The sequence below is a fragment of the Trachypithecus francoisi genome, unplaced genomic scaffold, assembly GCF_009764315.1.
Source record: "Trachypithecus francoisi isolate TF-2019V2 unplaced genomic scaffold, Tfra_2.0 Lachesis_group20, whole genome shotgun sequence".
Taxonomy (NCBI): Eukaryota; Metazoa; Chordata; class Mammalia; order Primates; family Cercopithecidae; genus Trachypithecus; species Trachypithecus francoisi.
This window is the reverse complement of record NW_022681466.1, coordinates 41,294,214-41,317,404: the sequence shown is the minus strand read 5'-3', so window position 1 is coordinate 41,317,404 and position 23,191 is coordinate 41,294,214. Positions and strand designations below refer to the sequence as shown.

Below are 23,191 nucleotides of genomic sequence, written 5' to 3'. Positions count from 1 at the left end.
AACATGTGGAATTGACTTTGGAACTGGCTAACGAGCAGAGGTTGGAACAGTTTGGAGGGCTCAAAAGAAGACAGGAAGATGTGGTAACATTTGGAACCTCATAGAGACTTGTTAAATGGTTTGATCAAAATGGTGACAGTGATGTGAACAATGAGGTCCAGGCTGAAGTGGTCTCAGATGGAGATAAAGAACTTATTGGGAACTGGAGTAAAAGTTACTCTTGCTATGCTGTAGCAAAGAGACTGGCTGCATTTTGCCCCTGCCCTAGAGATCTCTAACACTTTAACTCTAGGGAAATGATTTAGGGTATCAGGTGGAAGAAATTTCTAAGCAGCAAAGCATTCAGGATGTGATTGGCTGCTTCTAAAAGTGTATGTTCATATGCATCAACAAAGAGATGTTCTGAAATTGTAACTTATATTTAAATGGGAAGCAAAGCATACAAATTTGGAAAATTTGCAGCCTGACCATGTGGTAGAAAAGAAAAACCCATTTTCTGGGGAGAGATTTAAGTAGGTTATAGAAACCTGCATAGAGGAGCCAAATGTTAATAGCCAAGACAATGGGGAAAATGTCTTCAAGGTATGTTAGAGACCTTTGTGGCAGTCCCTCCCACCACAGACCTGGAGGAGTAGGAGGGAAAAATGGTTTTATGGGCCCCTCTGCTCTGTGCAGCCTGGAGACATGCCACCCTGTATCAATTAAACTTCTTTTCTTCATAAATTACCCAGTCTCAGGTAGCTCTTTATAGCAGTATAAAAATTAATGAATACAATCATGAATAGATTAATGTCATCATTGCAGGAGTGGGTTTGATACAAAAGTGAGTTTGGCCTTCTCTTGTTCTCTCTCACCATGTGCCTTCTGCCATGTTATGACACAGCAAGAAGGCCCTCACCAGATGTAGCACCTTGATCTTGGACTTCCCATCCTCCAGAACCATGAGCCCAAGGAACTTCTATTCCTTACAAATTACTCAGTGGTATTCTGTTATAGGAGCACATAATGGACTAAGATAAGGTCTGAGGGGGAAATCCAGACAAAGAGAAAACATAAGTTTAAAGGCCTTAGGTAGGAACAAGCTTGAAATACTTATAAATGGCAAGAAAACCACATGCTGGATCCATGTAACTGAAGGGGAGAGGAGCAGGGGGTAAGTTGAAGAGATGGGCAGGGGACAGATTTCCATTTTGTTTCAGTAGTGATGAAAAGCCATTAGAGGGTTTTGAGCATGGAATTATATAATCTCACTTATTTTCCAACAGATCTGATTGGTGTACAAATGAACTGTTGGAAGAAGTAGTTGTGAAAATAGGAAGACCAGCTCGGAGTTACTGCAACAGTCCAGTGAAGAGTCAATTTAGATTTATTTTAGACTTGGGTGGTAATGACAGAAGTGATGGGAAGTGGCTTGATGTAAGATATATTTGAAGCAGCAGGACTTTTTGATAGGAAGAATGTAGGTGTGAAAGAAAGAAATGCATCAAGGATGACTCAGTACTAGTTGCTGATATGAAGAATATTGGGGAAGAATCAAGAGCTCTGTTTCAGAAATATTAAGTGCCAGACATCTATTAGAATTTCAAGGAAGGTCTTTAGGAAAAGGTTGAATACCAGCCTGGAACTTCAGAAAGAGGCTAGGACTAGAGATACAAACTGGAAGTCATCAGCATATAGATGGCATTTAAAGCAGTGGGACTAAACAAGATGAGTTAGGGACTGAGTAAAGGAAGTGGGGAGGGAAGATAAGGTGGTGCTACTAAAGGAGATGCAGTAGGAGCAGCTAGCCAATTAGGAGAAATTCCTGGAGATCACAATGTTCTTCCTAACTGATAATGTGATTAAAACCTAGCAGAGAAGGAGTGATCAATGGTGTCAAAACTTCTGAGAAGTCAACTGTGATGAAGACTAAAGTCTGAGCACTGCATTTAGTGCAGAGATCACTTGTTGACTGGACAAATGTTTCAACATATTGAAGTGGCTAAAAGCCTCATTGCCATGGATAAAAGAAAGAAGAGAATATAAGGCAGTAGAATAATTAAGTATTAATAGAAAGACCTTTTGAAGACTCTGGTTACAAAGATAAACAAAGATGTGGTACAGGAATTGAAATGAGATTTGGATTGCAACAGAGCATTTACTGGTACCTGAATATACATCCCCCTCCCTATTGCATCCCCCCTTACCCACACACATTTCCTAGCCCCTTGCAGGTAGGTGGAGCCCTTTGTCTAGTTCTGGCTAATGGGCTGTGATTGGAATGTGGGTCATTTCTGGGCCAAAGTACAAAGAATTGGGTGTGAGCTCTTCATACCCTGTCTTCTCTAGCCATCAGTGACCAGCAGTGTTCAAGATAATGGAATCTCTCTATCAACCAACATTGAACTTACAATCTGGAAAAGTATTAATCACATTAAATTACTGATAACCAGTTTAGATCCATAAAAACAGCACTTTCTTATGGTTTCACTTAACAAATCTTTGCTGAGTGAAGCCACTGAGATGTGGGGGTCAATTTGTTACCACAGTATAACTTAGAATAATTTGGCATAGGTGATGAAAGAATTCTTTAACATATTATTTCATATTTTCATATTTTGGAAATAATGTATCAGAGAGAAAAATGTTGATGTAAGAGAAATGGTGTATGATTGTAGGAGAAAAACCCTTGAATAAGGATGAGGAGTGTAGTGCACTAGTGAAGGCCTTAGACAGAGGTATACATTTCCATAAGGAAGAAATCCATCTATCCTAAAGGAGGGAAGGTGGAACATGGATATAGATGCAATTGCAGAGTAGATTTGGGATGGGCAGATAAAGTGGTTCTCTTCTGTTTGCCTCCACTTTTCCAGTGAAATTGAGGTTGCCATCTCAGAATAGAAATGAAAAGGCAGTGCTGGAGGTTTGAGAAGAAAAGACGGAGATTAAATTTTCTTAGTGGGAAAATGAATTCACACCGCAGTGCTGAGGGCTCCACTCTAGCTTTTGGCCTTACGTTCAAGGGAGGATAATTAACATAATTGTCTCTTCTCTTGAACCATGGTCAAGTGTTTAGATACTGTAGTAGGGTACATGAGTTTTGGTTTAGCCGGGGTTGGGGACTGCCAATGAGAAAGGCAGAGGTAAATAAGGGCAAGGAAGTTGAGAGTAGCTCAGGAAGTGGTTACTCTGATGGACCATGAAATCTAAGCTGAGAAGTGAAAACATGAAGAAGTTAATGGAAGGTGGAAAATGATGTTAATCGATTGTAAGTCCCACAAGGCCAAAAACTGCTGGTGTGAGGATGCTAACCTAACCGAGTTAGAAACGTGCAGGTTGGGGAGGGCAGAGAGAATGGAATGCCAGAAATCAAAATTTTCAAGATGGTACAGTTACTGGAATTGTTAAAGACGCTAGTCATACCCATGAACAGGTGGCTAAGGAGGAGAACTGATGAGCTCAAGAAACCGAGAAGCCAATGAGTTGTAATAATTCTCATTCGTGGACTAATCCATCCAATGTCATCTTGGCTATGAGCAATTATGACTTAGGGCAGGACATGCTTTGTTCTTCCTGTGCTAGTTTTATCACATACAAGTTATAGCCATTACAGTCAAGCACTGTGAATGAGACAGTGTGAAGCAATATCTAAATTTGTACAAGCAAAGTGTTATTTCAATGAAAATTTCTTGAAAAATTGCTTTTCTTAACTTTATAAATCTCCTATTTAAAACTGAAAACTAAAGAGCCTTGCTTTTCTGTAGTAACAGAATGCCTCATTTTTGGTATACTACTCTAAATTGAAGTGGTATTTTACTACTAAAATATGTGTATTCTCTTTTTCTTTCCATAATTAATACATAATTTTCTGTCATTGCTGCTTTCCAATCCTAATCATATATATTAAAAGAATTTTTTTTGAGACGGAGTCTCCTCTGTCGCCCAGGATGGAGTGCAGTGGTGCGATCTCGGCTCACTGCAAGCTCCACCTCCCAGGTTCACGCCATTCTCCTGCCTCAGCCTCCGAGTAGCTGGGACTACAGGCGCCGGCCACCACGCCCGGCTAATATTGTGTATTTTTAGTGGTGACAGGGTCTCACCATGTTAGCCAGGATGGTCTCAATCTCCTGACCTCATGATCCGCCCTCCTCGGCCTCCCAAAGTGCTGGGATTACGTGAGACACTGCACCCGGCCATTGAATGAAGTTTTTATTGCTGAAAAGTATCTTACTTTCCCTTGATTTTCATTTTCTCTGTTCTCCAGGATATTTACATGGGGAAGAAAATGGCCCTTTCCTCCTCATAGATGATTCAGTTAAGAAAGGAATAGAATTGGCTTATACCTCATTGCTCCAAAACAGACCCTAAGAGCTCCGAGAAAATTTTTCCACATTTATCAAAATCTGCAGTCTGAAGCAGCTGACAAGGGCACCTGAAGCAATCCAACAAGTCAGCCCATTTATAATTGAAGGCTTTTATTGAACTATTTTTGGATCCTGTTATATATTATCTCCATAAGAAAACAACCAGATTAAAATGAAATATTACAATGGAACAACAAAACTTCAGTTTTATTTAGACAAAAGGCAACCTTCTAAACAAGCATCCTTAATCTCTCAAAGACAATGATAAGGCAATCTGGCAGCTTGAAAAGTCAAAGTGACTTTCAAGCATTACTGTTTAAACTGACAGAAATTTCTACAGATGCCAATGCAAAATTTAAAAAAAGAAGTAACATGTTTAAAATGTATACACTTTGGAGTTTATATAGAATAAAAGTTTGTTTTCAACATTTCTAGGATTGAAAACAAAACAAACATTGCTTTTCCAAAGCCATTATTGAGCAGAAAAATATTCATACAGAAGTAAAAATCTACAGTGCAAATTAAAGCACAGAGAAACAATCTGGAATATAACATTATTTCAAATAATAAGATAATACATGCATGAGTGAGTATTTCCTCTGAATCCAGACTAGCAGGGCATGATAGGAAGATTACACTTCTGGTCATCCTATACAGAAACACCAAGAAAAGGTCTGGTATCTCTCCAGGGACAAGGACCAATAATTCTTTGAGAAAAGGCATACTGAGAGGATTCCTTAAGTCAAACGGATCTAAGACCAAGTCCAGAGTGATCAAATAAGAGCTGAAAGATCAGTCAAGTATCAAATACTCAAAGAAACTCATCAATGTAGAAACAAGAAACAGGGAAGGGGACTTGTGAACAAAAGGTGTGGACAATGAGGAGTTAGGAACCCAATCAGAGCCTCACAACAAGATGTGGCAACAGGCATGAATTGGTTCATCAAACCAACGATCTTGTGAAACAGGAACTGCTTCTATCTTTTGCTCATGGTCACCTATCTGAGCCAACAGATGATTGGATTTGCTTGGAAATAGCATGAGAAGTCAACACGCCTGACATAGGTGTTGGGGAAAGACACGCTAGAATCTTGGTTCAGCAACTTGTAACTGTGTAACTCTGAGCCAGTTGTGTAATTCCTCTGAGCCTCAGTATCTCCTACAATTCTAAGGCAATAATTACTTTGATGAGTTGGGAGAATTAAAGTGGATAAGGTACGTGAAAGTGCTTGACACATGGAAGGCACACAATCAGCATCTTCTTCCATTAGGCCAATACACCTGTATGTTGCTTATTGTTTAACTTACACCAATTATCTTCAGGAATTTATTTGAGCACAAGGAAGTATGGAATTGAGGATCTGTGTTGTCTGACTTTAAAAAATACAGAGAAGATCGTTCTTTTTTTTTTTTTTCATGACATTGACAATGTCAACGTTTAACACAAACAACTCTATTTTAAAATCTTGTATTTCCTGATCAATCTGTTGGGAGTGAAAATTAGAAGAGAGGGTAGTAAACAAAGTAAGAATTTGCAAACATAGTTGAACTCAGATAATAAATACCTATATTCTCTACAGGTGCCCTTTTCTCATAACAGAAAAGATGAGAAGACATGAAAAGTGAAAGCTTAAAAAGATAGTACCCATGTAAGACAAGAGCAGAATCTGTTCAGAGAGGTTATTTGTCTAGGGTGGCTTAGCTAGTTATTGACAGGGGCTTTGCTAGAACTCACATCGCTTGTGGAATGTGTGTCTAACATTCATTCTTACCAAAGAAGGAGCATATGCATTAGTTCCTCAGGGAAGCCCTTGCTTGGTCCCCAAACCAAGCTGTCTGCTCTGTGTGCTCTCATAGCTTTCTGTATTTCCCTTTTCAACACAGTCATCAGGCATATTGTTACCATGTGGATAATGGAGTGAGTGGTTAAAAGCACAAGTTCTGGTGTCAAACTGTGTTTGAATCTTGTCTCTCCAAATTATTTAAACGATTTAAGCATCCACAAAAGAATAAAAGCACTTAATTTATAGAGATGTAGTGAGGAGACAATAAAATAAACCTTTACAGCAATGCTTGACACTTGGTGCAATAAATGTTGGCCATTTGTATTATTAGTAAGGATAATTAAGGCAAGGAGTGTTTAATACTGGATGTTCAACACAGAGTGGTGCTCTCCCCAAAGATAACACAGGATGTGTCCCCTGTCAAACACTCAGAGGAATCGCAAACCTATAAAATTAATAAACTTTGAAAGTTGTTGTGTGATTACGTTTGTTAAATAAAGGCAGTTCCAATTGGCACAAATTTCAGTTTTCATGGTTTAAACAAACTCAGTGCCCCACCAATATAGTTAAAATTTCAGTTACCACAGTCTATCTTCTGCCGTGAAGACCCTATTAAATCATTTTCTGATTTTTAAAAGTATGTTTTCTTCTTATTGAGTTCTTTATATATGCTGTATAAAAATACCTTATCAGGTACATATTTTGCAAATATTTTCTTCAAGACTGGTTTGTCTTTTTATTTTCTTAAGAGTGTCTTCTGAAGAGCAAAAGTTTTATTTCTGATGGCGTCATTGATCAATTTTTTCTTCCATGTTTCATAATTTCTGAGTCCAATTGAAGAAATGTTTGCCTAAATCAACATCACTAAGATGTCCTATGTTTCTTCCAAGGGTTTTATACTTGCAGCATTTATGTCGAGGTCTACAATTAATTTCAAGTTAACTTTTTTGTAACTGTGAGGTAAAAGTTGAGGTCTTCTTTGTCTCCATGTGAATATCCAATTGTTCAGAACTATTTGTGGAAATACTATCTTTCCCCCATTCATTATCTTGGAGTGTTTTTGTCAAAAAATAATTGATTATAAATGTGTAGGTATATTTCAAGACTCTTTATTTTGTTCCATTGGTTGATATGGTAATCTTTACACCAATACCACATTCTCTTGATTACTACAGCTTTATGGTTAGTCATGAAATCAGGAGGTGTAATTTCCCCAACTCTATTCTTTTTCAAAATTGATTTGACAATGCTCTAATGAAATTTAGAACCAGCCTGTAAAATTCAACAAGAAGACTGCTCAGGTTTTGATGAGGACTGCACTTGATCTAAGGATCAATCTGGGAGAAATGACATTCTAACAAGGTTGAGTCTTCCTGCCCAAAAACTTGGTGTTTCATTCCATTTAATTACATCTTTACTTTATGCCACAAAAGTTGAGTTGTCAGCATACAGATCTTGGATATATCCTGTTAAACAAGTATTTCATATTTGTGATGCTGTTGTAAATGGCTGATTTTAAAAAATTCAATTTCCAACCATTCATTGCAAGTACATAAAAATATAACTGATTTTGCATATTGACTTCGTACATTGTGACCTTGCTAACTTTAGTTATTGGTTCTTGTAGTTTTATATTTTTGCAGATTCCTTTTATCTCATGTAGATGACATGTCTGCAAATAGAGACAGTTTTACTTCTTCCTTTCTGATTTGTATGCCTTTTATTTCTTTTTCTTGCCTTGTTGCACTTGCTAGGACCTCCAGTATAAAGTGAATAGAAGTGGTAACAGTGGATGTCTTTTCCTTGTTACCAATCTTGGGAAAATAATATGGTCTGTCATCATTAAGTAAGATTTTAGCTGTTGGTTTTACTTTTTCTGGCATCTGTTCTTTTTTAAAAAGTTTTAAAAAAACATTTTTGTTGAAATATAAATTACATACCATAAAAATCACCTATTAAAATGTCCAATTCAGTAGTTTTGTCATACTCACAAAGTTGTACAACCATCACTACAGTCTAAGTTGTTTTTTCAAAACTTAAAAAATTTTTTATTTCCATAGGTTATTGGGGAACAGGTGGTGTTTGGCCACATGAGTAAGTTCTTTAGTAGTGATTTGTGAGATTCTGGTGCACCCATCACCTGAGCAGTATACACTGCACCCAATTTATAGTCTTTTATCCTCCACCCCCTTCCCATCTTTTTCTTCTGAGTCCCCAAAGTCCTTTGTATCATTCTTATGCCCTCTGTTCTTTATTGGCTCTTTGAATAGGTGTTAAACTTTCAATGCTTTTTCTGCATCTACTGATATAATATGATTTTTCTTTTTTAGCCTTAATATAGTGAATTACATTGATTTTTTAAAAAAATTTTGAATCAACTCTGCATTCCTGAGATAAATCCCACTTGACCTTGATGTGCTATCTTTTTTATATATTGATGGATTTGATTAGCTAATATTTTGTTAAGGGATTTTTTGTGTGTGTGTCTGTAGTCTGTGGTTCTTTTTCTCTTGCAATATTAATGTCTAGTTTTGTTGTCAGGATAATGATAAGTTCATAAGGTGAGTTGGAAAATGTTTCTCTTTTATTTTCTGAAACAGTTTGTGTTGAAATGGCATTATTTCTTTCCTAAATGTATGGTAGAATTCACTGATGAAGTCATCTGGTATAAAATGCACTTGTTTATTCATTATTCCTAAACTAATTCCATAAAAACATTGTGGAGGCAGTTGCTTATAATTCTTTCTTCCAGCAAATGCTAGAAGTTACTTGCATACAGAGATTGCCAAATAAGTATTTGTGAAAGCAAAAACTAAAATGTTACATATGTTTGTTTTTTCCTGCCTCACTTAAAAATATTTTGTGTGTGAACAAACAATATACGTGATGATTTATATAGGTATATATTATACAAAATTAATTTTAAATGAAGTAAAATATTAAGGGCTATTTTGAAAACCCAGGTATAAGGAGACTGCTACTTATTATTTAACATAGATATTCAGCATATTGACTAATGTTCTTCATTTAATTTAGAGGTTAATTAAACCATTTAGGTTATGAGAACAAAATCAAAATATTGTCTAGTTAAAAACATTTCAAAACAGGGGCTAAAATATGAGACTGAAACAACCAATAGCTATTTAACAGAGAAAGATTACAAACCTGTTTTCTAAATAACTTTCTTCTTTCTTTCTTGCAAGATCAGATCAAAGCAAAAATCACATTCCCTTCGTGTTCATGCAAGTTCCTGCTCCTGTGATTTTTAAAAATCTGATTTCTCCAAAAATTGTCTTTCAAAAACTGTGCTATTTATTTCTAGCTTCTTGAACAATAACGATTAGGTTTATAAAAATTGCACAAATTTTGTTTTGGCTCTATTCATTAGATCTCACGGGGTATTTCAAAAATAAACCAGTTCCAACATCTGAATTTTTTATCAAAGTGCTGTCTAGTTCCTTGGCTATATAAGGCATATTTTTAAAAGATGGTACAGAGCAGTTAAAAATCATGCTGAAACACTACTCTGGAAACTTTTATAGTATTTTATTTTCAGCTTATAACCGAGTAAATGCAGATAACATGGAAATTCTACAGAGCCTGACAAATGTAATTTGCTTACCCTGGGTAAGCTTTTTATCTAATCTGAACTACTATGTTGGGGTTATTTTATTCTTAGCTATATTTTATGTGAAATAAACTAATTTGTATTTTTTTAAAAAACCTATGTTAAAATATATTTTCATCCTTTAGGTCCTGATTAGTGATGATGCCTTTTCTTCTTTGTATTGTCAACACTTAACATGCTGCCTAGTTTACACTGTCATTACTCAATAAATGCTAAACTTGAACATGAAGTTTAACTGAACTAAACTGGTCTTGTAGCAATTTACAAAGTAACCCAGAGGGTCAGATATCAATGTGATATTCAGTGAAGGAAGTAATTAAACATTTTTTTTTCACTTGAAGTGGTTCTAAATATACAAATTTATTTACTTTGCATTCCTCAGGTAGGCAGCCATTTATCTAACTATCATGAAAAGAGCTTTTAAAAACTTTTTGTTAAAATAACAAAGCCCTCGTTGCAGAATACCAAAAGTCACATATTTTAAGATATCAAAATCTTAAACATTTTTAGCTCTTTAGAAATAGAAAACTAGCAAAAGATAGCGTAATCAGCAAATAATATCTCATCCCCTTGCTTACTACTCCCCCACCATCCTGCCTCAGGATTCAGTTCCAGTGAATGATCATCAGAAGCAAAACCTGAAGCCAAAGTCTTTCAAAAATTAAACAAATAAGGCAAGTGCTTGGCAAGTCTCAATTTTATTATAACTTTCTCCTCAAGGTTACTATTATAAGACTATCTTGTAATAAGGTTATTTGGGGACATCCCCCATTTAATCCCCCTCAGATGGTCTGAAACTAAATGATTTCTACTTCAGAAAAAAATACTTCTATAACAGGGTTTTGGTTATTTAGCACAGTAGCATTCAAATAGCAGGAATTTAATTTCTGTTCAAGTAAATACTATCTGCTCATTAATTTGTTTAATCATAAAATGATTTCACGAAACAATACAGTTCGTGACTTCTTAAAGAACTTCTGGAGTTCAGATTGACTTTTAATACATTATGTCTCACACTAATAGTCACTCTATTTTTAGAAAAGTTAAAATCAAAATAATACCTATTACACCTCCATTCTAAGGAAAAAAAATATGTTCCATGAGGATGTTGCTGAAGATGTTAATTAACCATACTACATTTATCCTCTTGTTGAGAATCTCTTGTAATTTTTTCTCTAAAGATTTCAATCCAATAATTTTTGAAATGATGACTTTTAAAAGTTTATTGCACTGAATCTTGTTTTAATTGTGATGCTTTTTAAATTGACATTTGCTACTGAAAAATGTGGAGTCAAATATAGGTCCTTCAGCAGAAGTTATCCAGCGCTCAGAGTGCGTTGTGTTTTCATGAGCACTACCACTAGCCTCACCTTATTTTTTCTTTTATTTTCTGTTAGATGTGATTCCTTACTTTAAAAGAATTTTGTATTTTAAAAGCGACCTTGAGCTTCCAATATTTTCTCTCCTAATGATATGAAACAGTAGAAATAAAAACAAAACAAAACCCCACACCCTCAGCATAACTTAAAGCTAGAAAAACAATACAACTTCAAAGTAACTGTGCGTAAAAGAACAGATAATTATTTCAGGTAAGATTCACCAGTGGTTCAGACAAAATTAGTGAACAAAAGTCTAAGAATATGTGCATAGTCTCAAAGTATGTCTCGCAAGATATTTTCATCTTAGAAATGGAAAATGATTAATTTTACAGCACAGAAACCCGGCAGATACCATCTTTAAAAAGTGATCAATGTTTGCATCACCAATAACAAGATATTTTGATACCATGCATCCTTTGATATAATGCATCTGAGAAAGGCACAATATCACTTCTGTATTATTCTTGCCAGAAATGCATAACCTCAATCTAATCATAAACAAAGTGAGAAACATTATACAAAATAACTAGCAGCTAGTACACTTCAAAAGCATCAAAGTCATGAAAGATAAGGAAAGACAGGGGAGGTGACACAGATTGAAGGAGAATAAAGAGATACAACAATTAAATGCACTGTGAGATCCTGCATTGGGTCCTAGAACAACAACAAAAAAGGACTTTAGTAGAAAAGCTAGTGAAACTAAAATAAGATTTGTAGTTATTTCATAGATTATGCCACTGTTAATTTCCTGGTTTTGGCAATTGTACCATAGATAAATAAGATGTTAACATTAGGGGAAGCTGGGTGAAGGACATATGGCAATTCCCTGTACTATTTTTATAACATTTTAGTAAGTGTAAATAAAAGTTTAAAAAAAGTTAAAAAAGCATCTTCAATCTTTTTAAAATAAGTGGGATTTTCATAAACAATTACTGTCTGACATTCTTCCGATTTTTCCTAAGCTCATAGCTTCCTCGTGTTATCCCCTTTGACTGCCTCAGAAAATTCTTCATATCTAGTGCCAATTCAAATATTGTCTCTCTTCCATAAAAGATCCCGATTCCTACAGACCTTCTCAGATTTCCCAGCATTGTACCCTAAAGTAGAAGTTTACCATGCATGATTAGATAGTCTTCTAGTTCCTTTTTTACTTGTATTTCTCATTGTCACTGCAATAAGAAAAGCCCCCAAAATGCAGTGACAATGTCTTTTCGTGATTTTCCCCAGCACTGACCTAAATATACAGTAAATGCTTGTTAAATATATGTTGACTCATTCACTCATAAATTATTTAAGGAAACTAGAGATTTGTAAGTTCACATCATCCATTTTACAGCCTCTCTGTGAAATTAGATATCAAATACAGGACTGAATGGGCCATTAGTTATAATCTAAGTATGGCAATTCTGATAATTTCTTATTCCCAGGAAGTCTCTAAAATGTAAAATGTATGATACTTCCTTCAATTTAATAAGGTAGTTGGGGTTGAAGAAAAACCAGAATCCCTAATATAATTACAACAATTTATAGATATATAGGCCTAAATTACAAATCCTTAGAAGCTCATTGAAAACTCTGTTAGAATTCCGCATTCAATATTAATATGAAACGTACAATAACACAAGCAATTGTCACAAATAAGATTCAAAGATACCAGTGTTTGATGAGATATTTTCCATGACCCGGGGTTGCTTCCTTAGAGTATTCCTAGGATGTCTACTGACCTGTTAAAGTCATGCAATGGGAACAAATGTCCATTTGTTTTGCCAAGAAAATACCATAGATGAATATTAAAAACAGTTCTGTAAGCCAAAATTCACATCTGCACATGCTTAAAATGTAGCTCTTTTTTAAAATAATAATTTGTAATACATTCTGAAAAAACCCAAAAAATGTTGTGCAATGCTCTACACCTGGCTGGGTAACCAGTGTTTAGCCGTAAGTGCAGTGATACAGGCTATGCAATTACTGAAATGGATTAGTGTACTCTAAATTGTGGAAATATGTATGTGTTAGTGTACTAGTAACTCTTTTTGGCATCTATTTCAGGCTTGTTTATATTATACTATGTGTATATATATACATATGTGTAGAATATAAAGTTCAAAATATACTCTACTGAGGTAACCAACCAATTACAGGAAATAAAATATGTTTAAGGGGAATATAATGTGTGGAACTTAAAGGGATTTTCTACACAATTTGGGGATTCTAATACTTTAAAAAAATTATCAACTATTAAACATATATATATATATATATATATTTTTTTTTTTTTCCCCCCTGAGACAGAGTCTTGCTCTGTCGCCCAGGCTGGAATGCCGTGGCATGATCTCGGCTCATCACAACCTCTGTTTCCCAGGTTCAAACTATTCCCCTCCCTTAGCCTCCTGAGTAGCTGGATTACAGGTGCGTGCCACCACACCCGGCTAATTTTTGTATTTTTAGTAGAGATGGAGTTTTGCCATGTTGGCCAGGCTGGTCTTGAACTCCCGACTTCGGGTGATCCACCCAACCTCAGCCTCCCAAAGTGCTGGGATTACAGGAGTGAGCCACCGTGCCCAGCCTAATATTGTTTCTTTAAAAAAACTTTTAAAAGGTCACTAATTCACTAAGAAGATATCACAAGCAATGCTGTAAAAAGCTTTTTTTAAAACCAATTTTTAAAATATGTGCGGTCTGATATTGAAGAAGAAATGATTTGCAAAATTGTAAAAATATTTAAGTAGTCAAAATTCCCAATTCAATGGAATATTTAGAATACATGCATATGTAATACTACTTTAAAATATTTCTATATCATTTTATTTTTAAAAAGAGTGATTACTACAGCACGTTAAGATGAAAAATAGTTTGTATCTTAAAAATAGGCATTTAAAAACATAGATCACTTTTCCTATTCCATATTAGTTTATATTGTTGTTATTTTTTTAAAAATCAGATGTATGGCATAGGACACAACAAAGTACAGTCTTCCTTAGGTATCCACAGGGGATTGGTTCCAGGACTCCCGTGATACCAAAATCCAAAGATACTCAGCTCCCTTAAACAAAATGGCAGAGTATTTGCATGTAACTGTGAACATTCTTCCGTATACTATAAAACATCTCTTGATTATTTTTAATACCTAACACAATGTAAATCCTATGTAAGTGGTTGTTGTATTGTATTGTTTTTACATTTGTTTACTTTTTATTGTTATATTGTTATTTTTATATTTTTAAAAACATTTTTGATCCATGGTTGGTTGAATCCATGAGTACAGAACCTACAGATACAGAGGACAGATTATAAACTGAAAAATTACAAATGCTCATGTATTTTCCCTGGTACATCTGACTCTTCATAGGTTAGATTTGTTTTGAGGGGTCATTTTCCAAAATTCACCAGTTTATTAATAACATATACCACTGTGAAAAATAAAATATGTTGACATATGTGGCATAATTAAAATTGATCCCTCATAGGGAAAACTAGTAAGCAACAGGTATTCAGCTAATTATATATGTAGAAAAATTCCAAGGAATCTACCCAAAAAAGTGACTAGAATTAATAAATGAGTTTAGAAAGGTAACATGGTACAACATCAACATTAAAACATATATTTATATATTAGCAAAGTTCTTTGTACAGCCTCTAGATGCTGAAAACTATAAATGCTGATGAAAGAAATTAAAGAAAACCTAAATAAATGGTAAGATCTTCAGTGGTCATGGATCAGAAGACTCAATTTCATTAAGATTTCAACCTTAATGTAGATTAAACACAAATTTTAAAAAATATCCCAGTAGGATTTTGCGTAGAATTCATTATGCTGATTCTAAGAAAAGCAAAGAAACCATCATAGGCAAAACAATCTTGAAAAAGATCAGTATTGGACAACTTACACTACCTATCTCTAAGACTGACTATAAAAGCTACAGTAATCAAGACAGTGTGGTATTGGAAAAGGACAGGCATATAGATCAATGGAAGAAAAACAGAAAGTCCACAAGTAGGCCACACATATGTGGTCAAATGATTTTCAACAAAGCTGCAAAGGCAATTCAATGGAGAAAGGATAGTCTTTTCAACAAACAATATGGAAACAATTGAATCTTAATCCATATATTGCACTCTCCACAAAAATCTACTCAAAATGGACCACAGACCTAAAAATAAAACCTAAAACTATAAAAGTTCTAGAAGAAAACAGGAGAAAAGCTTTGCAACCTTAAGTCAGGCAAAGATTTTTTATACACAACATCAAAAACATGATCTATAAAAGAATGAACTGGTGAGTCAGACTTCATAGAAATTAAGAATCTCTGCTCTTTGATTTGGGAGAAAGTGTTTGCAAATCACATATATTATAAACAACTTGAATCCAGAATACATAAATAACTCTCAAAATTTAATAATTAGAAAATAACAATAAAAAATCAGAAAAAGATTTTAATAGATACTTCACCAAAAAAGATATTCAGATGACAAAATACACACAGGAAAAGGTGCTCAACATTATTAGTCATTAGGGAAATGCATGAATGGTGAGATATGTGTATTTGGATGACTAAAATAACATTATGAACTCCACAATATGAAGGGTGCGACCTAACTGGAACTCTCATATACTGCTGGTGGGAGTGCAAACTCAGGTAGCTACTTTGGGAAACAGTTTGGCAGTTTATAATAAAATTTAAAAATATACTTAACATACAGCTCAGCAATCTCATTTCTATTTACTCAAATTAAATTAAAGTGTATATTCATACAAAATCTTTATGTGAATGCCCATCAACCTAGATATTTCCCAGCTGGAGAATGGATAAGCTTTGGTACTCCCATACAATGGAATATTACTAAGCAACAAAAAGGAACAGATTACAGTGACACACAACAACATGGGTGAATTTCTAATGTATTATGCAAAGGGAAAGAAGCCAGACTCAAAAGGTCACCTACTGAATATCTACATGACATTCCAGAAAAGGAGAACCTATGGTCACAGAAAATAGATGAGTGATTACTAGGAGCTGGGGCACGAGAAAAGAAGTGGGGCTGATGACAAAGGTCTGGAGAAATGTTTGAGGGGATGGAACTGTTCTTTATCTTGATATGGTGATGGTTTGTCAAAACTTGCAGAACTGCACATTTTATTTGTCTTAAAAAGAAGAATAAATGAAAAGTTAGAGGAATACAAGAAAGAGCTTGACTGCTTCTGAGTTGGTGTGGAAAGGGGGAAGGCAGGGACATCTTTGAGGAAGAAAGATGAGTTACCAAGTCTTCCAGGCAGAGGGGAAAATGTGTGTGAAGCCACAAAGGGAGATCGTTTACAGCTTATTTATGGAAAATGGAGTTGTCTGGGAGTGGGTACAGCACAGAATGTTATCTGTGGTGGGAGAGACAGTTAAGAAAGGTAGAAGATATCAATTCACACCCATTACAATGGTTATTATAAACAGTGTTAGCAATGATGGCACTGCTGCTGGGAATATAAAAGGATGCAGGTGCTATGGAAAATGTATGGCAGTTCCTTGAAAAATTAAAAATAGAATTATCATATCGACCAATTCCTACTTCAGAGTATATACCCCAAACAACCAAAAGCAGAAACTAGAACAGATACTTACATACTCATGTTCACGAAAACATTATTCATAATAGTCAAAAGGTAGAAGCAACCCAAGTGTCTGTCCGCTGGCCGATGAATATATACATACAATGGGATAAGATATATACATACAATGGAATATTGTTCATTTTTAAGAGGAAATTCTGACACATGCTACAATGTGGATGAACTTGAAGACATTACGCTAAGTGAAATAAGTCAACCATAAAAGAACTACTACTATATGATTCCATTCATAGCAGGCACCCTAGAGCAATGGTCCCCAGCCTTTTTGGCACAGGTTTCACAGAAAACAACTTTTCCACAGGATGGAGGTAGAAGGATGGTTTTGGGATGAAACGGTTCCACCTCAGATCATCAGGAAGTAGCTCACCAGCTGCTCACTTCCTGCTGTGCAGCCTGGTTCCTAACAGGCCACAGACCGGTACGGGTCTGCAGCCCAGGGGCTGGGGATCCCTGCCCTAGAGCATCAAATACATAGAGACAGGAAGTAAATGATGGTTGCCAGGGCATAGGGGGAGAGAAAATGGGAGTTATTGTTCAGTGGGCACAGGTTTAGTTTTACAAAAAGAAAAATTCTGGAGACAGACAGTGATGATGGTTGCACAACAATTTAAACGTACTTAACACCACTGAACTGTACAGTAAAAACATAGTTATCATAACTTAAAATTAATTAATTAAAATAAATATGTAAGAAAGAAAAACAAGGAAAGGTACAGAGGGGAAATGAAATTATGCAAATCCTTGACCAGACAACTAGGAAGCTGTGGCAACTTCATTTTTTCTTGGGCTACAGCACTTTGTAAGTTTTTGAGCAAGGGAGGAAATGCCATTAGCTCACAATCTGCCCCTTCCAGAAAGTTCTGCTGGATTCTGCCTGTTGCCCCCAGATGTCAGACACCTCCCTGCGTTTCCCAGGGCAGGCAGTCCAGCATATCTAGATGATGGCCCTTATTTCTGTTCAATGTGATCACAGTTTGTTCCATCATCCCTGCCCCATCAAAATTCATCTCCTTGAGGGGAGGGGCTATTTTTATATTACCAGTGCCTAAGTCAGCTCAGCAATGAGATTTATTTTTTCAGCAAGATCCTTATGTCAGGAGGACAGAGGTGGTCTTGTTCTTACCTTCTTCTCTTTGAGGTTAGATTTTCCTATATCCCTCAGAGGCCTCAAACTTCCTGCCTGCTCTGTCTTGGGGACATTACCATTCTCTTCTTTCATCTCTATCAGTCTCAGGGCTTGGTTTTCCTTGACAAATGGATGGTCTAAACTCAGAGAAGCCCACATCTTCGTTGACCCCCATTAAGATCTCAGAAGCAGTGATGAGAACCCTCGGTGCAAGCTATAGGGCAGGCAGAACTTCTAACGAGAAGGTAGTGAGAGCACAGCCTCCCTCCCCTGATAGAAAGGCGACTTGGGCCCAGAGGGTTAGAGTCTCTGACATTCCCCACCACAATCTCTTAGGTGGGGGTGAGGTGAGATAGTGACATCACAACCACACTGCTTTGCTCAGTTTCTGGTGTCAGCTAATGTCATGCCAGGGCTAAAGGGCCAGCACATCCCTCTTTGTGATTCTGGTCTCCCAGGGGCAGAAAATAGGAAGCAGGCTAAAGATGCCCTAGGACTTACAGACAAGGCAATAGTATGACGAAAGCCTGACTTCTGTGCATCACTGTTCAGCTTATAACATGCAAAGTAGAGAACATTTAGGAATACAGAAAAATATAATTGAAAATTCACATATCCCATCTCACAGAGAAATGAACTAGCATATTTCTTTCCATGTTTTCCAGTGTGTAAGTGTGAAGATTAATACTGAGTATCAACTTGACTGGAATGAAGGATACAAAGTATTGTTCCTGGGTGTCTCTGTGAGGGTGTTGCCAAAGGAGATTGACATTTGAGTCAGTGGACTGGGAGAGGCAGATCAACCCTCAATCTTGGTGGGCACCATCTAATCAGCTGCCTGCATGGCTAGAACAAGGCAGGCAGAAGAAGGTGGAAAGAGCAGACCTTCTGAGTCTTCTGGCCTTCACCTTTCTGCCATGCTGGATGCTTCCTGCCCTTGAATATCAGACTCCAAGTTCTTTAGCTTTTGGAGTCTTGGACTTACACCAGTGGCTTGCCAGGGGCTCTCAGGCCTTCAGCCACAGACTGAAGGCTGCACTGTTGGCTTCCTCACTTTTGAGGTTTAGGGACTTGGACTGGCTTCCCTGCTCCTCAGCTTGCCAAAGGCCCATTGTGGGACTTTACCTTGTGAGTCAATACTCCTTAATAAACTCCCCTTCATATATACGTCTATCCTATTAGTTCTGTCCCTCTAGAGAACTCTGACTAAGACACTAAGCTTATCTATGGCTTACTTTCTTGCTCTCATGCCCCCTATCAAATCCATCAGAAAACCATATTTACTCTTAAAGTATATTTTAAAAATATATCCAGAATATGATCACCTCCCCAGCTACCCTTCTGGTTTAAGCCACCAACATTTCCTCTCATCTGGATTACCAAAATTACCTTCTCATTGGTTTCCCACCTTTGTTCTCATGAAGCTAGAATGATCTTTTAAAGCCTAAGTCAGATCATGTCCCTTCATGGCATAATACCCTCTTACTCTCTCATTACTCAGAGTTAAAGTCAAAGTCATTGGAACAGCCTCAAAGGCCCTACATGACCAGGCCTTGGGATGCCTCTAATGTCATTTCCAACTCACTCCCCCTTGTCCACTATGTTCTTGTCACACTGGCTTCCTTAAATCCCCTAGCCATGCCAGCCATGCTCTTGCATTAGGGTGTCTGCACTAGCTCTTCCCTCTATCAGCAATTTCTTCCTCCAAATATCAACATGCCTCACTCGACTCCTTCATCTTTGTTTGAATGTTACCTCCTTGATGAAGCCAGCTTTGGTCACACTATATAAATGGTCCCAGTCCTGGTACTCCAGAGTCTCCCTGAATCTTCTCTATCATTTCCTTTTCAATAGCACTTTGATACTTTAAAAAATCTATGTAAGTTACTTATGTGGCATGTTCATGGCTAACAATGTATCTCTCCTACTAGAATGAACTTGGAGGGGAAAGGAATATATGCGATTTTGCTCACTGCTATATCCTAAGTGCCTAGGGCCATTGTACAAAAATTAGGCACCAAATGCTGAAAGCAATGAGTGTGTGACATTTGTCTGTTAACTGTTCCCCAGTATCTGCTCTTCATATCTTTTCAAAATAGTCTCCCTGCAACTTTTAGCACAGTGCATGCAAACAGGTCCCTGCTGCCCCAGGTGTGGCCCTGGGACTGTTTTCTCCAGTAAAATGTCAGAATGATATGTGCAACTTCCATGGCAATTCCCTACAAGGAAATATTTGTCTTCCTAACCTTTTTCCTCTCTTCCTGCTGGTTAAGAAATGGTGTCCATCGGAACAGTAGCCTTTAAAGCAGAGATGGAGACAGCATGTTGAGGATGACAGAGGAATCTCACTAGTCAGTCTAGGTTCCTAAATGACCTCATGAAAGAACCATCTGATCCTAGCCCTGCGCAATCCTAATACATCTGGATTGTTATGCAAAACAGAAATAAACTTTCTTATTTAATTTCTCCACTGCATTTTGGGGTTCCCTCTTACAGTAACTTAGGCTTACTCTAACTAGCATATAAAGGAACACAAATAATTTTTCTTTTTTGATTTATCAGTATAGTGATTTATACTATTAATAATAGTGCTCCTAATATCAAACCATCTTTGCATTCCTGGAATAAAATCCATGTGATTATGATGTATGGTATTTCAAATGTGCTACTAGATTCTCCTGCCTAATATTTAGTTTTTTACAATATTCAAAAGTGAGATTAATGTGTTTTTAGAGAGTTTTTTTTTCAGTTTGACATTGATGTTATGCTAACTAAGGAATAGACTACTAGGTCAAAAGATACGGATCTTTTTAGGGTTCACAATATAGATAACCAAAGGCTTTCAGGAAGGTTGTACCAATTTATATTCCCACCAATAGCATTTTAGAGTGTTTATTCACTGCACCCTAGGCATTTTTGTATTATTAATTTAAAATGATGCTTGGTATTACTTAAACTAATTTACTTTTTCAATATATTAAAAAATAGTATGTCTTAATTAGCATTTTATTTATTACTAGTGAGAATGAAGAGGTTTATTTAAGCCAACTACACTTTTAGTGGTCATGTACTTTCTATTTTTTTTTTTTACCATGTCCCATAATGTATTCAATTTAGTTAAATTACTCATACAGTTTCAATTTTTAATTTACTTAATCTGTACAAAGCTGGATCAGGCAAACCAGGCCCATAGAGAATTTTTTTTTTCATTATGAATAAGGGTTAGAACCAGACCTGACTCTCAACCCAGAACTCTTCCACTGTACTAGACCCATAATATATCTATGCAGCTTTATGCCCATCAGCTCATTCTATTGTCCTCCCCTCAAAGAAAGTCTAAACATAGGAGCCGGGAGTCTGAAATAAGAGGCTCTGTCCCTTTATCCCAACATCCCTGAGTCTCTCAATAAAGACAAAATAAGTTTGGTTCTAAGTGCATAAAATGCTATTTGAAATGTTGATGTGATGTGGAAAAAACATCAGAAAGGCTGCTTGGAATATTAAAATAATTACAGTCTAGCTATCTATGACCTACTGTCAAAAAAGCATGAATTTAAAATATACATAATGACCACAATGATAGTCTATAATTAAAGTACAAAAAACATAAAAAGAAAAGGTGCATCTTTTACATAAAAAGTACTCTTGGCCGGGCGCGGTGGCTCAAGCCTGTAATCCCAGCACTTTGGGAGGCCGAGACGGGCGGATCACGAGGTCAGGAGATCGAGACCATCCTGGCTAACAGGGTGAAACCCCGTCTCTACTAAAAAAATACAAAAAACTAGCCGGGCGAGGTGGCGGGCGCCTGTAGTCCCAGCTACTCAGGAGACTGAGGCAGGAGAATGGCATAAACCCGGGAGGTAGAGCTTGCAGTGAGCCGAGATCCAGCCACTGCACTCTAGCCTGGGCGGCAGAGCGAGACTCCGTCTCAAAAAAAAAAAAAAAAAAAAAAGTACTCTTACACATATAACTTAGCATGAAAGCTGGGACATATTTAACAGTGAAAGTGATAGCAGGAAATGCTAAGTCACACAAGATACTGGGACAACAGGTAAAAGTGAGAATGTTTTGGTCAAATCAAGATGTATACACACCCTATTAATGGTAACATATCAAAGTAGTACCATAAGTAATTATTTCTGTTCTTATTTGTAATCATTTCTTCACTGATAAAGATCCTAGTGAAATATATTTTTTCATTTTATTAATTTTAGTGTTATAAAAAACAGATGCACTGTCCAATCAGGCTATTACAAATTTAGCCATGAAGTTGAAAGGATCAAAAGATTTACACAGGCAAAGACTGGGAGTGGCATTAGCAAGATGGTAGAATAAATTGTCTGGCATCACTCCTGTCACAAAAATGTAACTAAAAACTATCCAAAGACAAGAATACCATCCTGAGTTCACCAGAACTTGGAGGAGAAGCAGAGAAACTCCCTGGGCCCACAGAATCGAGAGAAGCCATGACTGGTAAGAGAAATATTCATGTTGGACTGTGCTGCCCTCTCCAACAAGCCATCATAATATCCCTCACACAAAATTTCTCTAGATTCAGTTTCCAGGGTAAGAGGTTGTAGACATTAGATCTCCTCAAAAGTCTGGGAATCTTCACATGAAGACCATTCTGGTCTTGTCCCACAGGAACTAATGGAAATGCCAGGAATACTAAACCAACTGGGGTGAATTGGGGACAAACAGCCGGCACTGATTACATGAACTAGTACATGGATCTTGGCAGCTACTCTGTACTTCAATCAGTGGGGAAGCCATATTAAAGAGACTGGTTGGTGCTGTATTGCTGCAGGGGGCAGAATCTGTGGGAAGACTCAAATTCCTGGCTAGATTTTTCCACAAACCCTAAGTGCTCTATGGAGCCTTACCCTGACCCAGAAACAACTAAAAGGTTGGGATTAAGTTCTGGTGCCTGCTTAAGCCTTCCTTACACTGGAAAACAATGGCAGGTCAGCAAGGTAGTTCAAAGGCAATGTTTAACTTCCAATGCTCACGATAAGTCTTCCCCAGACCAGAAAACAATGGCAGGCAGTGATTTTGTTTCAGAGAAGCATTTAAGTTCTTGAGTTCACCATAAATCTTCCCCACACCAGAACAAAATGGCAGGGCAATGAGTTAGTTTCAATGCAGTGTTAGTTCCAATGCTCACTATAAGTCTTTCCCAGAATGGGAAGTAACAACAGGCCAGCATTTAACTTCTGAAGCTAAGTAGTAAAGTCTGATACCACCAAAGAACATGTGCATAAACTGGAGGAGGTGGATGTCTCCTCAAATGTGCATCCATCAACATAAAGTT

At 36.7% G+C, this 23,191-nt stretch overlaps 1 protein-coding gene across 12 annotated transcripts in view; it reads right to left on the bottom strand.

Annotated features, from left to right (window-relative positions):
- Positions 1-23,191, bottom strand: part of CEP112 (centrosomal protein 112) — a 564,728-nt gene that overhangs the window by 171,129 nt on the left and 370,408 nt on the right. Inside the window, exon 1 of one of the 12 annotated variants that reach the window (XM_033183922.1) lies at positions 17,878-18,283. The exons of the other annotated variants lie outside the window; for them this stretch is intronic. Coding sequence (XP_033039813.1) covers positions 17,878-18,039 — 162 coding nt within the window. The 5' untranslated portion in view covers positions 18,040-18,283. Of the gene's footprint in view, positions 1-17,877; positions 18,284-23,191 lie in introns of those variants that run through there. 12 annotated transcript variants of the gene reach the window in all.